This window comes from Pteropus vampyrus, unplaced genomic scaffold (assembly GCF_000151845.1).
Source record: "Pteropus vampyrus isolate Shadow unplaced genomic scaffold, Pvam_2.0 Scaffold82, whole genome shotgun sequence".
Lineage (NCBI taxonomy): Eukaryota > Metazoa > Chordata > Mammalia > Chiroptera > Pteropodidae > Pteropus > Pteropus vampyrus.
In genome coordinates this window covers 3,048,659-3,066,743 of record NW_011888863.1, presented here as the reverse complement: position 1 = coordinate 3,066,743, position 18,085 = coordinate 3,048,659, and the positions used below count along the sequence as shown (strand labels likewise).

At 34.8% G+C, this 18,085-nt stretch overlaps 1 protein-coding gene across 2 annotated transcripts in view; it reads left to right on the top strand.

The window, feature by feature from the left end:
* The window catches only part of TM7SF3 (transmembrane 7 superfamily member 3), a 30,179-nt gene extending 12,334 nt beyond the window's left edge, over nucleotides 1-17,845 (top strand). For both annotated transcript variants that reach the window (XM_011363085.2, XM_011363086.2), the window contains exons 6-12: nucleotides 7,237-7,414; nucleotides 9,808-9,894; nucleotides 11,217-11,297; nucleotides 11,936-12,088; nucleotides 15,171-15,268; nucleotides 15,861-16,023; nucleotides 17,237-17,845. In XM_011363085.2, coding sequence (XP_011361387.1) covers nucleotides 7,237-7,414; nucleotides 9,808-9,894; nucleotides 11,217-11,297; nucleotides 11,936-12,088; nucleotides 15,171-15,268; nucleotides 15,861-16,023; nucleotides 17,237-17,499 — 1,023 coding nt within the window. In that variant the 3' untranslated portion in view covers nucleotides 17,500-17,845. The remainder of the gene's footprint in view (nucleotides 1-7,236; nucleotides 7,415-9,807; nucleotides 9,895-11,216; nucleotides 11,298-11,935; nucleotides 12,089-15,170; nucleotides 15,269-15,860; nucleotides 16,024-17,236) is intronic.
* The last annotated feature ends 240 nt before the right edge of the window (nucleotides 17,846-18,085 follow it).

The following is an 18,085-nucleotide window of genomic DNA, read 5'->3' as shown; positions in this document are numbered from 1 at the left end:
TGAAACAAGCATATGTGATTACCCTAGGGACTCACAGCATCTCATTTTGTTGCCGTGTTGCCTAGGATGTCATTGCCCCCTGCTAAGAAGGAGCTTTATACAAGAAAGCTCATCATGCTTATTCACAAATTAGGACACAAGTTAGGACACTCTTTTGAAAAAGTTTATCAGTTTGTCGTTTTTAAAATAGTAAATTTTGAAGACCATTTTTATTCTCATGAAGAATATAAGAACTCTCTCCCATTTACAATTACCAAAAATAAAATAAAATACCTTGAAATTAATTTAACCAAGGAGGTTAAAAAAAACTGCTTTGAAAGTTATAAGACATTGAAGAAGACAGAAATAAATGGAAGCTTACACTGTTCTCATGGATAGGAAGAATGAATATCATTAAAATATCCATACTACCCAAAGCAGTCTGTAGACTCAGTGCAATCCCTATCAAACTATCAATGGCATTTTTCACAGAACTAGAACAAAAAAATCCTAAAATTTATATGGAACCTAAAATTTATATATAAAAGACTCTGAATAGCCAAAACAATCTTGAGAAAGAACAAAGTTGGAGGTATCGTATCACCTGATGTCAAACTATACTACAAGGCTAGAGTAATCAAAACAGCATTGTACTGGCATAAAAACAGACACCTACATCAATGGAACAGAATAAAGAACCCAGAAATAAACCCAGATCTCTATGGTCAGTTAATCTATGACAAAGGAGGCAAAAATGTACAATAGGGTAAAACAGTCTCTTCAGTCAATGGTGTTGGAAAAATTGGACAGATACATACCAAAAAAATGAAAGTAGACCGCTTCTTATACCGTATACAAGAATAAACTCAAAATGGATTAAAGACTTAAATATAAGACCCAAAACCATAAAACTTTTAGAAGAAAACATAGGCAGTAAATGCTCTGACATGGCTCTTAATATTTTTTTGGATAATAAACAATTGGGACTACATCAAACTAAAAAGTTGCCCAGCAAAGGAAAGTGTCAACAAAATGAAAAAACAACCAGTTGAATGGGAGAAGATATTCACCAATGATATATCTGGTTAGGGGTTAATATCCAAAATATATAAAGAACTCATATAACTTAGCAAAAAAAATCAGATTAAAAAATAGTCAGAGGACCTAAGTAGACGTTTCTCCATAGAGGACAGATGGCCAGTAGAAGGTCACTAATCATCAGAGAAATGCAAATTAAAACCATGATGAGATACTACCTCATACCTGTCAGAATGGCTATCAATAAATCAACAAACAAGTGTTGGCAAGGATGTGGAGAAAAGGGAACCCTTGTATACTATTAGTGGGATTGCAAACTGGTGCAGCTACTGTGGAAAACAGTATGGAGGTTCTTCAAAAAATTAAAAACAACTACCTTATGACCCAGCTTTTTGTTATTTATCCAGAGAAATCCAAAACACTAATTCGAAAAGGTCTGTGCATCCCTATATTCCTTGCTACATTATTTACAGTAACTAAGATATAGAAGCAACCCAAGTGTCCATTGATAGATGAATGGATAAAGAAAAGGTGGTACATATATACAATAAAATATTACTCGGCCATAAAAAACAATGAAATCTTACCATTTACGACAACATGGAAGGACCTAGAGGATATTATGCTAAGGGAAATAAGACAAATAGAGAAAGACAAGTACCATATAATTTCACTTATATGTGGAATCTAAAAATCAAAACAAATTAACAAACAAAATGGAAACAAACTCATAGATACAGAGAACAAACTGATGGTTGCCAGATGGGAGAGGGTTTGGGGGCTCGGTTAAAAAGGCAAAGGGATTAAGAAGTACAAATTGGCACTTATAGAATAGTCGCAGGCATGTAAAGTACAGCATGGGGAATATAGTCAGTAACACAATAATTAGATATGGCATCAGATGGGGGTGCAAGACATCAGGGAGATCACTTTATAAGTTATGTAAATGTCTGACCACTATGCTATATACTTTAAACTAATATTGAATGTCAACTGTAATTAAAAAAATATATATGAGAACTCATAGAACAGGACCATTTAAGGTTACTTTTTAACTTTTAAGAGTTAGATATGTGGGGAGGGAAGTTGGGAGGCTGGGAGAATGGGGTGAAGGGTTAAAGAAATACAAATTAGTAGTTGATAAATGGTCATGGAGATGGGGAGCATGGCATAGGGAATGCAGTTAGCATTAATGTATTGATTGGCTAAGTGGAGAGCCAATGAAGAGGAAGAGTAATTAAGGGGATCGTTTTATAAACTATATAAATGTCTAACCAATGTACTATATTCTTGAAACTAATAATAAAATAAAATTTAAAAAACAAACCAAAAAAATATACAGATATTGCAAAGCCACATTCATTAAAAAAAAAAAAAAAAGAGAGAGAGAGAGATACATCGTGTGCCAGAATTTAATGAAACCCTCACTGGGTATGAGGGCATGTCAGAAAGACAGGAGCCTCTTTGAAGAGGCTTGCTCTGGCCAACTTTGAGACAACTCAGTCATCGAAAAGAAATAGTTAATTATAAGTCTTTTTAAAAATTTTTTATTTTTCAATTACAGCTGACATACAATATTATATTAGTATCAGGTGTCCAGCATAGTGATTAGACATTTATATAATTTACAAAATGATCTCCCCAATAAGTCTAGTACCCACCTGGCACCAGACATCGCTATTAAAATATTATTGACTATATTTCTTATGCTGTATTTAACATCCCCATGACTATTTTGTAACTACCAATTTGTATTTTTTGTATTTTTTAATCCTTTCACCTTGATTATAAGTCTTGAATAAATAAAAACAAGTCCATACAGATACTAAAAAAAAGAAAAAAGAAAAAAAAAAACCCTAGTCGCTACCATCGGAAGAGACTCTTACATCAAATTATTCTGAAAATTTATAAAGAGATTGAATCTCCCCGTCTTTTTAAAAGGAGGAACTGTAATTCATCCCCAGTTGATGAGAGAAAGTGCTTTTTTTACAAAACAGTGCCAGCTAATAAATGTAGAAGGGATAATTAGAATAAGAAATAACTATTTTGTGTCCTTCAGTGAAATAATTCAGGCAAGGATCATTAGGTGAAAGATTATTGGGGACAGAATAGTCCCAGGATGCCTTAATAACACTCTCAAATTCTAATTGTAAAAGGAAAACTACTTTTATTTTTTTATTTTTATTTATTTATTTATTTGGAAAACTACTTTTAGAGTAGAATGCTCTGATGGTCTCCTCTTTCTCCATGTGGTCAGTGTTTCACTGATATTGGGTCTACCTGCATTATGTGCTCACCTGAATGCAGTCTGACATTATCATATTCACCTATGGAATATTCTGGCAACATGAATTCAGTCCTTAGAGTTCCTGTTTACAGGAAACACAGGGCATGAAAGTACAAGTTGGGCACCTTGAGCACAATCTGAAAAATCCAGATTGTGTAATATTCTATGAAGTGACTGCCCTTACACATGGATGGTTTAATGTATGCAAATCGATAAATGTGATACAACACATAATAAATAAACAAAAGGATAAAAATCATATATCTATAGATGCAGAAAAAGCATTTGACAAGATACAGCATACATTTGTGATTAAAACACTTAAAAAAATGGGTATAGAAGGAAAGTACCTCAACATAATAAAGGCCAAATATGACATACCTTCAGCTAACATCATACTTAATGGTGAAAAACTAAAAACCTTTCCTTTAAGATCAGGAACAAGACAAGGCTGTCTGTTATCACTATTACTCAATATAGTGTTGAAAGTCCTAGCTAGAGTGATCTGGCAAGAGAAATAAAAGGCATCTAAATAGGGAATGAAAAAGTCAAATTGTCCCTTTTTGCAGATGACATGATTTGCTATATAGAAAACCCTAAAGTCTCCACGAAAAGACTACTAGAAACAATAAATACAGTAATGTTTCAGGATACAAAATCAATTAGTAAAAACTCATGGTGTTCTTATACTCTTTAACAATGAATTTTCAGAAAAAAATGTAAAAAAAAAAAATTCCTTTTGTGATTAAAACAAAAAGAATAAAATACCTAGGAATAAACCTGATGAAGCATGAGAAGGACATATACAATGAAAACTGTAAGACATTATTAAAAGAAATTGAAGAAGATGCAAAGAAATGGAAAGATATTTTGTGTTCTTAGATTGGAAGAATCAACATAGTTAAAATGACCTTATTACCTAAAGCATTATACAGATTTAATGCAGTCTCCATCAAAATCCCAATGGCATTTTATAAGGAAAGAGAACAAAAAATCATTAGATTTATATGGAAGCACAAAAGACCCTGAATAACGAAAGCAATCCTGAGAAAAAAGAACAAGGCTGGAGGTATCACTTTTCCCGACTTCAAATTATACTACAAAGCAACAGTGATCAAAACAACATTGTATTGGCAAAAAAACACACGGACCAATGGAACAGAATTGAGAGTCCAGAAATAAAGCCTCATATATACGGGCAAGTAATTTTTGACAAAGGAGCCAAAAACATAATGAAGAAAGGAAGGCCTCTTTCATAAATGGCGCTGGGAAAATTGGAAAGCCACATGTAAAAGAATGAAACTAGATTATTGGTATCTGTAACTATACACCAAAATTAATTCAAAATGGATCAAAGCCATGAATATAAGACCCCAAACAAATTACACAGAAGATGCATAGGCACTAAACTCATGGACCTTGTATTCAGAAAGAATTTCATGAATATGAGCTCAAAGGCAAGGGAAGTAAAAGGAGAAATAAATGAATAGAACTATATTAAATCGAAAAGTTTCTGCACAGCAAAAAAACCATCAACTAGACAGGTAATCAGCTGAACGGGGGAAGATATTTGTAAACAATGCCTCTGGTAAGGGCTTAATATCCAAAATATACAAAAACTTATGGAGCTCAATGAAAAAAGTCCAATTAAAAATTGGCAGAGGACCTCCTAAGAAGACATACAAATGGCCAACAGACATATGAAAAGATGCTCAACTTTACTAGCTATTAGGGAAATGCAAATCAAAACCAAAATGAGCTACCACTTCACACCTATTAGAATGGCTATTATCAACTGGAAAAGTAACAAGCGTTAAGTTGTGGGGAAAAAGAAACTCCTACGCTGCTGGTGGGATGTAAATTGGTACAACCATTGTTGAAAACAGTATGGAATTTCCTCAGAATATTAAGAGTAGAATTACTATGTGACTCAGCAATCCCTCTTCCGGGTGTCTACCCAAAAAACTTGAAAACATTTATCTGCAAAGACATGTGCACCCTGATGTTAATAGAGCAGCATTGTTCACGGTGTCCAGGACATGGCAGCAACCAAAATGCCCTACAATAGATGGTTGGATGAAGAAGGTATGTTACCTGTATACAGTAGGGTATTACTCAGCTATTAGAAAAGGTGAAATTCTGTCATTTGTGACAATATGGATGGATACTGAGATTATCATGCTAAGTGAAATAAGTCAGACAAAAAGTTGAGAACTATATGATTTCACTTGTATGTGCAATATAAAACTGACAGCAACAAACAAACATGACAAACAGAGACTCAATGGACACAGCAGATTAGTGATTACCAGAGGGAAGGTGGGGAGTAGGTAGGGGTGAAGGGGTCACATATATGGTGAAGGAAGGAAATTTAACTTTGGTGAACACATAGTGCAATATAGAAATGTTGTATTATCGAATTGTACACTTGAAACCTATATGATTTTATTAACCAATGTCACCTAATAATTTTAATTAAAAAAAAAATGTGGGACAAGGTTAAGAAAAATAAAAATAAAGTGACTGACCTTAATTTCTTCAAAAGTTATTGGATGAATGGAAGTAAGGAGATAGAAAGGACTGTTTTAGATTACAGAGATTAGAGATAAACACCATGCATGAAACTTGGTTGGATCTTGATTAAAAGGGAGATAAACTATAGAAGACATTTGCAGAAAATCTGAATATGGACTTCATATTCGATAATTATTAATTTTAGGCGAGTTAAAGTATCGTGGGTATATAGGAAAATATACTTTTGTACCCTGCTACTGAAAGTGTGGTAGATGAACACATAGCATGGGCATCACTGGAGAGGTCATTAGAAAAACAGTCTCAGGTACCTCCTCTGACCAATGGAATCAGAATTTGAATTTAAACAAGCTCTCCCAGTGATTCATATGCACATTAAGTCTGAGAAACAGTATTTTGGACATGCACACTGAGATATTTAGAAATGAGATGTCATGATAGTTGTAATTTTAAAATGGTTCAGCAGGAAAAAAATGAGAGAAGGAGGGAGGGATAGAAAAGCAAATGTAAAATATTAGCAGTTGTTGAATCTGAGTAGTGGCATATAGCTTATTCAGTGTATTATTCTTTCAACATTTCTGGAAGGTTGAACATTTCATAATAAAAACTTGGGAGAGTTGGAGGTAATGTTAACATTTTGTTAAACGTGACCAAATCCTTTGCCCAGGAAACATTTATGAAAGCTAAGCATTATTTTTAAAATGTGGAAGTCTTCTGAGAGGCTCATAATTATTTATCCCTGAAGCTCTAATATTTAATTTTCTCACTTATATTAATAGGAATCTATCTACATATTATTACAGAGTTTTTGTCTTCTAAGTATTACCTATTTAAAAAACAACCTTTAAAAGGGAATTTTTTAATTTAAGGACTACAGCGTAACACAACTAAATGTAATATTTTCTGATTTCAGAGCCTGTTAAACAAATCAGTGGGTACTTTCTATGAGGTGTTAACACTTTGTCTATACCAGTTCTGTAGTTATTAGTAATAGCTACTACACACTGTGCCGGGCACTGTGTGCTGGGCATTGTGCTGACTACTGGGCAAGATAAATATGGTTCCTGCCCTTATGTTGTTTATAATCTAGCAAATAAAAACATTTTTTTTTTTTTGCTTTGTCCTAACTAGTCTTTACATATTATTTATATCTTATTTGACTTAATTATTAATATTTAATCCTATATAAAAGCTTTAGAAGCGTTTTGTGTAAGAGCTTATTTATATTAGTACATACAAACTGTGTGGGACAATCTTTAGACAAAGATAAATAGATTAGTGTATATTTTAAATAAGAATTACATTTTAATATTATTTAATATCACATGTAAGTGTCATTATGATAGAATAGCTTTTAGAAAAAAACCTAAACACTAATTACGCATTACTTTTGGCTTCAGGTGGTTACCCTGACAGCTAATGATAAGACAAGTGTTTCCTTCTCTTCCCTCCGGGGACAAGGTGTCATTTATAATGTCATTGTTTGGGACCCATTTCTAAACACATCTGCTGCTTATGTTCCTGTTCACACATATGCCTGCAGCTTTGAGGCAGCGGAGAGTAACTGTTCTTCTCTTGGTGAGTATACAGATTTAAATTTTGCAAATTCTTCTTTGGCTTTGAAGATCTATATCAACTAATACAGAACTTAAGACTATTAAAAGTGCTTTTGTATTCATTCATTCATTCAACAAATGCTTTTTAAACCCCTATGTTATTCCACTCTCTATTCTCAGCACTGGGATGTGTCATTGAACAAAACACAAAATACCTGCCCTCCTGGAGCTTATATTTTAGTGTGCGAGATGAGACAGACAAGATATATTTGTAAATACATGAGAAAGTGATGAGCACTGAGAAGCAAAAATGAAGTAGAAAAGGGAAATAACAAGTAGCAGTGAGAGAAGAATCTGAGAAAGCATGGCTAGGGAAGTCCTTGCTAGGAACGACCCAAGGTGAGGCAGGGAGCCATTTGTCTGGGGGTACCTGCCAGGCAGAGGGAACAGCCAGTGTGGGGGTCCTCAATTGGGAGCTTACTGGTGTGTTTGAAGAACTGCCTTGTGTACGGTGGCTGGAGGAGACTGAGGAGGGTGAGAGGTACAAGGGCAGGCAAGCTGTGTGGCCTTGTAGGTCATAGTATGGGCTTTAGCTTTTGTTGGGAGTGAAATGGAAAGGCATTGAAGGGTTTGAGCAGATAGTGCCATGATCGGACTCATATTTTAATGAGATCACTCTGGCTCTTTTTTTGAGAAAAATCAGGGGCAAGAGCAGACACATTGATTAGCAGGCCATTGTATTAATCCAAGTGAGAGATGGTGGTAGTTTAGATAGAATGGTGGCAGTGGAGATGTGGAAAGAGCATTCTGTGTGTGTGTTTAATATTTTATTTTGAAATAGTTTCACAGAAAAGATGCAGAAGTAGTATACAGAATTCTGCATCTGTTCACCCAGATACGTCATATGCTAGTTAACATATTATGCTGTTTTCATTTTATTCTATTTATAGCTATATAAAACTTTTTTTTTTTTTAATAAAGAAGAGCTTTATCTCATCAACTGGGGATGAATTACAGTTCTTTCTTTTAAAAAGGAAAGGTAAATTCCTTCCATTTATCAATTTTCAGCCACTGTCTGAATTAAGCAGAATGTGACATATCTTTCGTTTCCTTTTTCTTTTGGGCTCTTCGGTCTTAGAAAAGCTGATAGGTGGGTATATATTATGCCCTGAAAATTCTGGTCTTTTATCTTGTGTTTCTTTTTTAAATGTAGATCTTCATAGTGTTTCCATTTGAGTACTCTTAAATATTTTATGTTTTTTGATTGGTGGTGGGTTTGTAATGTTTTTCACATGAGTTTGTATAGGTGTTTTGTTTTGGTTTTAGTTCAGGGATCACTTTCTTGTGTTTATCTCAAAGGAGTCATGATGGTGGTGAATTTAGTGAGCATATTTTATTCTTCACTAAGCCCTTTCAAATCATGGTTTTGTTTTTAAGTTTGTGCCTACCAAGGATCACAGGATTTGGATTTTTTGGCATTATGAAGCATGTTGTGCTTTATTGTTAGTTATAACACTATCTTTTTTTTTTCCAAAGCAATACGTATGTTTAATAAGATTGGCAGTAAATCATGTGTCTTATAGTGCAGTATATGTTCTTTTATTTTAATGCGAATTTTGGTTAAATTTTTTTGTTATGAGAAACTTCATTCAGTCTTCATATACGATTATTCAGCCTTAATAATTTTGATTCATGACATTATCTTGTTTCAGCTATATACCCACCTGTGTGTCTGCCTCCTTACCCTCTTTTTATCACTGGATTCTTTTAGAACAAATCCCTGATTATCATTTTGCTCACAAGATTTCAGTCTGTGTATCTTAAAGATAAGCTCTGTCTTTAAAAAATATAGCCACACATATCATTAACACAAGTTTCAATCTAAAATATTGAAGATAACTTCTTAATGGCATAAAACAGGCAATGTTTACATTTCCCCAGTCATCCCAATTGCTTTTCACAGGTTTTTTTGTTGTTGTCATTTGAATCAGGTTTCAGATGAGATCTGAACATTTTGTTTAGTTTGATGTGCCTCTTAAATCTCTTTTAATCCAGTTCTTCCTCCTGCTCCTCCCTCTCCTTTTTTCTTGTAGTTTATTTGTGAAGAAACAATTATTTATTTTAGGCACTTTCTCTTTTTCCTCCTTTCCCATTTCCTCCCCATCCACCCCCTTACCCAAGAATATGTTACATATTTCTATCAGGAAGCATATAGTTTTTAATTTCTCTTTCTGTTATACTAGCAGCCATTGCCTATGGAGAAGAATTTGTTAGGAATGGCAGGGATATTTTAAAAATAAATTATATGTATATGGAATAAAGTATTGTCACTTTGCTTTTTTCATGAAGTTTTGTTCTGTTAAATAGTAAGTATCAAATTGGGTATATTATGCACTAAATTGTTATTATTTTTAGGAAGAGTATCAACCAAAGTGTTTTTCACTCTTTTTGCCGTGCTTGGTCTCTTCATCTGTTTCTTCGGACACAGATTCTGGAAAACAGGTATTATGTCTGATATAGTTGCTATTTACATGCCTCATGGTCTTTAATCTTAAATGCTGCTGGAGGAATTTCTGTCCTGTAAAAAGAGAAAGCAACTGCTTATCTCCACTATCTTCATAGATTTGTGTTTAGGTTCTTTTTAGTGAGGATTCTACTGAGTTTCTCTGCATTTTTATTTTTTCTCTTTTCTCATTAATGGGGTACAAGCTCCTTTTATTAAGAGAGGAATAAAATTTGATTTGTGCACCAACCTTGTCAGTTGCTAGATTGGCTAGTTGACTAAAGATAAGTTAGAAATCAGGACGTCAGTATAAAAATGTGTGGATTTGATGATGGCGATCAACATGGTTTTGTATAAATCAGGCTGTAGGCTCCATGTATTTGTTCAGTTCTGGGAGGTTCAGACAGCAAATGGGAGGTCCGCTCATTGAAACCTAGTGCAGGGAGTAGAATATAAATATGCTCATGAAAATGATTTGGATTCTTTGAGTTGCCTTTTATGTAACTAATGTTTACAATTACTTTAAAAAATCCTTATTTAGTTCATTAACAAAGTATAATGGAGTATAATGGAGCATCAGGGGAGAGTGAACATAATCTTGATCTCATAAAAGTCTTTAAACTTGCTTTAATAAATTGTTTGAAGTAGCAGCTCCTTTCTCTCCATTGCCAAATTTTTTTTCCTTGATTGAGAAGAGAATATTGTGAAGACTATTTAATTTCTCAAAGTGTAGAATGATTCTGTAACAAGGAATTTAATAGCTAAGCTGTATGCAAGGTTCCAAAGCTTTTACTAGGTATTTTAATGGATGAAGAAAATAGTTGCTTGCTCATCCTAAACAGGAAAGGATGAATTGAAAGAAGATATAAAAGTCATATTTTGCTTTGGAATATTTTGTTATATTTTTTTACCTTTCACATTTTATTTTTGCTCCTGTAACAAATTGAGACTTCGTCTGTAATTTCAGATCAGATACAATGGCAAAAGTACTATTTTTGTTTTAAGAAGGAAATATAAATATATGAAAATGAGCTATGAAATTAATAATTAACAACCTAGCAATTGAAACTGACTTGTACACAAGAAAGTGTTAATACTTTAATATTGTATGCATTTCAAAGTATTATTTGCTCCCAGTGAATTCTAAATTTATATTTATACCAATGAATTCTAAATTTTCCTGCCTTTGGATAGTTATTTCTCTTCTGTGAATGCCCTAATATATAAGCATGTATTTGAAGATGAGATATTTAAATTGCATTGTAAAATGAATACCTAACCATAGCTTGTGTTATTTTCCTTTCTGGTGGTTTGCTGCTAGAATTATTCTTCATAGGCTTTATCTTCATGGGATTCTTCTTTTATATCATGATTACAAGACTGACACCTATTGAATATGATGGTAAGTAAAAATAACATCGTTTAATTGGATGTTAAAAAAGGAAGATGCCATATTTACAGAGACCTTTCTTTCTATAGTTCGACTGGCATTATATGTAATATGATGTGTGTAAAGTAATGGGCCACCTATGTTCTAAACATCTTTTCTAAATTACTTATTCAGACCTTCTCTTCCAAGTTTTTAATCTGCATGGTGAATTCCTTGGTATTTAGGGAAATGAAAGGTCATATTGACTATAAACCTGTGTTCCAACTATGTGGTATATTGAACTATGAGATTTACAACAATCAAAATGTTAAGATTTTCTTTACCTTAAATATAACCACTCTTTTCTTGTCATGTTTAACAGAATACTTGTCACCGCTTCTTCTTCAGCCCCAAATTATGGGTTGTGCCAAGCCACTCCCGTGACCACTACTGGGAGGTTTAGCTCCCTGGCTAGTTTCCAGGGCTCAGACTGGCCCCTCCCTAGAGGGAGCCTGTGCTGGTTTCATGGCGCCACTAAAGACTTCACCAACCTTCTGTTGGTGCTTGAGCAACAGAAAAGCTAAGGATGACTCTGGCAATGGTATATTGTGTCTAAAGCATGCAGTTGGACAAGCTACCTCTGGTCAAACAGTTCATCTTCCTTTGTGCAGTTCGTCTGATTCTAACAGCCATCGCTGGAAGCATTGGTGGGATTTTCTTAGTAGCTGCTTGGTGGCGATTTGGAATCCTCATGCTCTGTATGCTGTGTGTTGGACTAGTACTGGGCTTCTTCATCTCATCAGTGACTTTCTTCACTCCACTGGGTAACGAATGTATAGCTAATGTTTTCTGTCTTTAGTTCATTGTTTGAAAAGTCTTATTTGGGCTCTGTAGGTACAAATACATGCCATCAAGGACTTGGGACCTTCTATAGAATTCTGCAAATTTGCATTAGAAGGCCAATACAAATAAGAATCTCTCTTTCCTCAAAGGCATCCTCTACTAGATGACTTACAGAATGTCTTTAGGGGTAGCTTTGTAATTATTTGTTGTGATGTGTGTGTGTGTGTGTGTGTGTGTGTGTGTGTGTGTGTGTGTGTGAGAGAGAGAGAGAGAGAGAGAGAGAGAGAGAGAGAGAGAGAGAGAGAGATTTAATGGAGGTAAAGGATTTTCTTAATATATGACAGAACGGTGGTTTTTGCTTATTTTTTTAAACCCTGCAATCCTTATTCAGTGAATCTTAAGCAGAAGCCGAATATCCCACAGATAAAATTGGCACTGTTCTGATGGCAGCTGAATTGGGCAACCTGGTGCTTTGTTTTTAGTCTTCTTTGGTACACCCAACCTTTTTTTTTAAATGATTTTAACTTTCTTTGCAGTTTTGCAATAACTTACATTTCCCGATTATTGCAAAAATGCAGAAAGAGTATCTACATTCCAAGGTACTCTATTAGGCTGTTTGCTTCTTGTGATAATGCTTATGTTACAACATCAGATTAAAGTTGATGGAAATGTTAGATATAAGTATAGCTGTCTCTTCAAGCTATCAGTTCTTGAGAAAATAGTATAACAGAATGCAGTTGGCTCTCTCTAAAGATTTTTTTTAAGGTCAGAGAGAATTGATAACCTGTATGTGTACCGACTGTTCTGAGGCCCTTGAGGCCCTTTGTCTGATTTTAGCAAACCTATAGCCAAGTTTATTTCCACAGCACCACCTGCAGGTAGCTTTTTATCTAGTCTTATGCTTGGAGAGTGGAGGGATGATAGTTTAGAATTTTTAGTAGTTAATGTGCTTTTGATGAGTAGAAATAACATAAATTTTGAAGTAAGGAAAAAAACCCAAAAACCTGTGTATGTATTCTAACTCTGTCGCTAATGTGTTACTAGCTTATAACCTTGGATAAGATACTGAAGCTTTGTTTCATCTTTTGTAAAACTATCTCAGGGTAGAAGTGTGGAGTAAATGGATAATACAAATAAGGAGAAAGGCCTTAGAATTTTCTTCTTATAAAAGTAACCTGAAGTAGTTGTCTCTATAAACTTTTTGACAAGATATTCCTACTGGTAAAAATAATTTTAGCATATACCATTTATATATATATATATGTTTCTTTATGTCATTGCTCAAAGACAGGGTGTTTCCTTAATGATAGTGGATGCAAACATTAACATTTGCAAATATTAAATTTGAAAAATATTTGGCCAACTTCATTAAATTACTGCTGTTTTCACATTATGTGGCCAGCAAAGAGTTTATACTCTGGAAGCGTCTGCCTTCACATGCCTGCATAACTACTATTTTTACACACACACACACACACACACACACTTATGGTTATACACTTTATTTTTTTTTATTAAGTTTATTGGGGTAACATTGGTTAATACAATTATATAATTTTCAGTTAAACTTTATAGTTTGACATCCTTATATTCTATTGTGTCATTACCACCCAAAGTCCAGTTTCCTTTAGCTACCATATATTTGATCCCCTTTACCCACTTCACTCTCCCTCTACCCCCCTATATTTGACCCCCTTTACTCCGTCTACCTCTCCCCTCCTCCCCCACTCCCTACCCTCTGGTAACCACTAGTCCATTGTCCATGTCCCTATGTCTCTGTTTGTCCTGTTCATTTGTTGCTTTTAGATTTATAACCCACATATAAGCGATATCATGTGATTTTCAACTTTTTCAGTCTTATTTCGCTTAGCATGATTATCTCAAGGTCCATCCATGTTGTCACAAATGGCAGTATTTCATCTCTTCTTATGGCTAAAATTCTAAACTATCATCCCTCCACTCTCCAAGTAATATTCCATTGTATATTTGGAATATACAAAGTTTCTTTAGCCAATCATCTATCGTAGGACACTTCGGTTGCTTCCATGTCCTGGCCACTGTGAATAATGCTGTTACGAACATTGGTATGCAAAAATCTTTTTGGATATGGGTTTATAACTACTATTTTTAATCCCTGATTCCTTGAAAGACTTTTTTTTAAAAACCATGTTTATATCGTGAAGGTTAGGATAATTAGAGAATGTGATCCATAAATTCACTCTAGCATGTTGTGGTTCACTTTCTGAGAATGTGGGTTCCAAGGTCAGATCCTCACTACAGAACTCCCACTCTTCCAGGATACATGGGTCTCAAGATATTGGACCGCCTCCGGTTGGACTGAGTGATGGTGCCAGTGTCAGTATAAATGATTGTCGGGCTTAGATCCTTGCTATTTAAAATTAACTTTTAAATAGGAGTTCTAATATATTTGTTCTGGGTTAACCCAAGGTGTGCCACATTTTGGAGAAAGTTTAGTAGGAGAAGTAAGCAGCTACTGTTATTTCCTGATGCATTAGGAAATCACATCTTCCAGGACAAAGTGGCTGGGCAGGAAATGCATTGATGCCAAAAATCTTTTAAATATATTTTGCTGCTTATATTGGGTGAGAGTTCATATGGTTAACTCTGAATGCCATTTACTTATATTTTTTACTCTACACTACAAAATCTTGGAATCATAGAAATTTAGAGCTAAAATGGATGATTTGGAGCTTGGAGATGAAGTGGTTCAATCTTCCAATATTAGGGGTTAGGGAATTGAGGCCCAGCATCACAGCTGGTGAATGGAAGAGCTTGGACTAGTCCACCTTCTAAATTATTCTAGTAATAAATGTAGAGCCTTTACCTTCTTGATTTTCCTCCCACCCTTGTACCTTCTAGGACACATCCTTCAAAGGTGATTGTGTTGACACTTAGATGACTAAAATCGTAATTTCTAATAGCCAGCATACTCCCTGGTTCTCATGTTAAACCTTTGGTGTCTGTCTGTGTTCAGATGTTGAGAAAATGAAATTTAACTTAGTGAACCTGTCTTTTACTCTTGATTTCTTTTTGCTTTTTCAGGAAACCTAACAGTATTTCGTAACGATGATGTGTTCTGGGTAACCTTCTCTTGTATAGCTATTCTCATTCCGGTAATTTTCATGGGCTGCCTAAGAATAGTAAGTGTTTCATCAGAAGTTAGATTTATTCATTATATTGTCCTGAGCCTTCAGTTTTTCACTTATCGCATCAGTTTGTGTGTTTTATTCACTAGGGAGAACTTTATGATAATCTGTATCAGATGATTGATTTTAAATAGCCTTGTTACTATGAAAGCAAGAGAAGTTGTAATTACGATTACATACAGTGTTTTTTTTTTAATTAAGTGGAGCATCTTATCACTGTTCATATGCTTTTAACAATGGGAGGCGAGACGATAGGGCTCACGATAATGCAACAACCTGATGGATCATTTGCTATCTCTGCAGAAGAATGGTTCTTCATCTAATTAAACTTTATTGTTGAAGTTCTTACACAGGGAAGATATTTTTCTATAAGGTAAACTGTGTTTTAAGAACTCACTATGGGTGTTGAAGGTTATTTTCAGTTTATATTTTTAGGTAAGCTTTTTCAGCTCTAAGACTTGATCCCTTGTCATGTACCCTGAAGAACAGAAGTGATTCCCTGTAATTGAGGCCAGTCATGAGAGTTAGAAACTATTCTTGTTCTACCAGAGGTGAAGCCTAAACTCTCTCTCTCTCTCTTCCACAGCTGAACATACTGACTTGTGGATTCATTGGCTCCTATTCGGTGGTTTTGGCCGTTGACAGTTACTTGTACACAAGCCTTTCTTATATCACTTTGAATGTACTCAAGAGAGCACTCAGCACTCATTTCCGTGGAGCTTTCACAAATGTGCCTTTTCAAACTAATGGTAAGACTCTGAATCCAAGATTAAGAATGATAGTCAACTAGGAATATTGGCCCACCTGTGCTAACTAGAGCACTAGGTAACTAGATTGAAAGAAGGTTAACTGGTTGGAAAGAAAGTTAACTGGATACAAGGAAAACTCACACCCTACAAATGCTATTAGAGTCCCCTGTTAATGATAACTTATGATCAGAGAAAGAATTTAAATTTGTAAAGTGGTTGAAGTTTATATTTCTAAAAATCTATTAATTAACTTTGTTAAGAAATTTGTAAACCAAGATTACTTAGGTGTACCTGGTTGTGAGAAAAATGCTGAGAATAAAGCTTGCCACCTCATGGGATGGAGTGGGATGAGGAATAAGAATGGCAACCTGATTTTTTAAACTTATTCTTGTTTCCCTCCCTTTAAAAAGCATGTAATTTACTAATTGGAAGTGAAAATGATTTTCAGTTAGTATTTTCTCATTTGTAACATTTCTACCCATTAAAGATTTTTCATTAACTTTTCAAAGGGAAAAAAATACTATAAATGTTCAAAAAGATTGTAAGATATGTTAGTTTCAGAAATGTTAAAATATTGAGGATAGTAAAGCATGTCTTAGAATTGAAGATGTGTAAGCACAATCGTCATTGTTATAAATATTTAAGCTAAATCTTTTCCTCTGCTATCCTGAGCCTGCCCTCATTGGATAAGAGGTTGATGGTAGAGATCTTGAAACCCATGTGTCTTGTTTTACATACAAGATAGTATTTTGCCAAGCCTTTACTCAAAGCTCAGTGTAAGTTGTTGAATCTTCTCGTGCATTTCTATACCCAGTCTATAGGTGTAGGGGGGTGGGGGAAGATAGCATACTGGTGTCTAATGTTCCGTGATATATATTTGTAAGGTATACCTAGAATGCTGCCTGCTGCTCACCCCCATCTATGCCTGTGGGCACTGGTTATAAAATATTGGAATGACAAAGATCCAGACAACTAGTTCCTTTACAACCAGTCTGGATTTTCAAGTGCCTATAATAGAAAATTCCTGTTTTGAAACGTAAGACTGCAGCTTCCTCATTCATTCCTTGATTTGCAAATGAGGAAATAACATATGTTTAGACAAAGTTAACAGAGAGTCTAATATTACTAAGAAAGGATGACACAGATTTAGTCTGTGAAAGGTTTTTTTTTTTAAAATGCAGAAGTTCAAACTGTGTTTTTTACTGTTTTTTAGACTTTATTATCCTGGCAGTATGGGGGATGCTGGCTGTAAGTGGAATTACATTACAAATGCGAAGAGAAGGAGGGCGACCACTTTTCCCTCCCCACCCATACAAACTATGGAAACGAGAGAGGGAGCGCAGAGTAACCAACATCTTGGATCCTAGCTACCACATCCCTCCATTGAGAGAGAGGCTGTATGGCCAGTTAACCCAGATCAGAGAGCTCTTCCAGAAGGAACAGCCAGCTGGAGAGAGAACACCCCTACTTCTATAAATGTCGAAGGGGGCCTTGGTCAGTGTGATCCTGAAGTACAAGGCAGGCACTGCCTCAGCTTTGGTGTTTATGCACAGCCTGCTTCAGCAGTCTCCAATGCAGGTCGTAAGAAAGCAGGTTTATGTGTCTGCTTTGTATGATATTGCGGTGTCCTCATTGATGTATGTATGGTACAGGTGTGCCAAGATTATGATAGTTCTGTTAGAGTGAGAAAGATGACCAAAAAAGTGGTGGTAGGGATGCATTTCCTTTTTTGAAATACTTAATAATTAATTACCTTTTGGTTTGTATGGTCAAGTTATTATATATACACAAAAAAATAAAAAATAAACGATTATTCTCTAAAGCTCTTGGTGTTTCTTTTTATAACTCCTTGAACAATTCTCTCGCCTCAGTCTGTCTAAACCTAGGTGGTGGGGAATGGAAGGTGGTTTGATTTCAGTGTTAGACTGAATCTTTATTGGCCATTATTTGAAGGTTTAGGGATTTGATACTGGGCCTTTGAACTTTAGAGTACAAAAGATGGAGAACTAATTTTCTTACTAAAAGCAGTCTGATATTTAGTTGCATCTTTTGTAGTGTATTA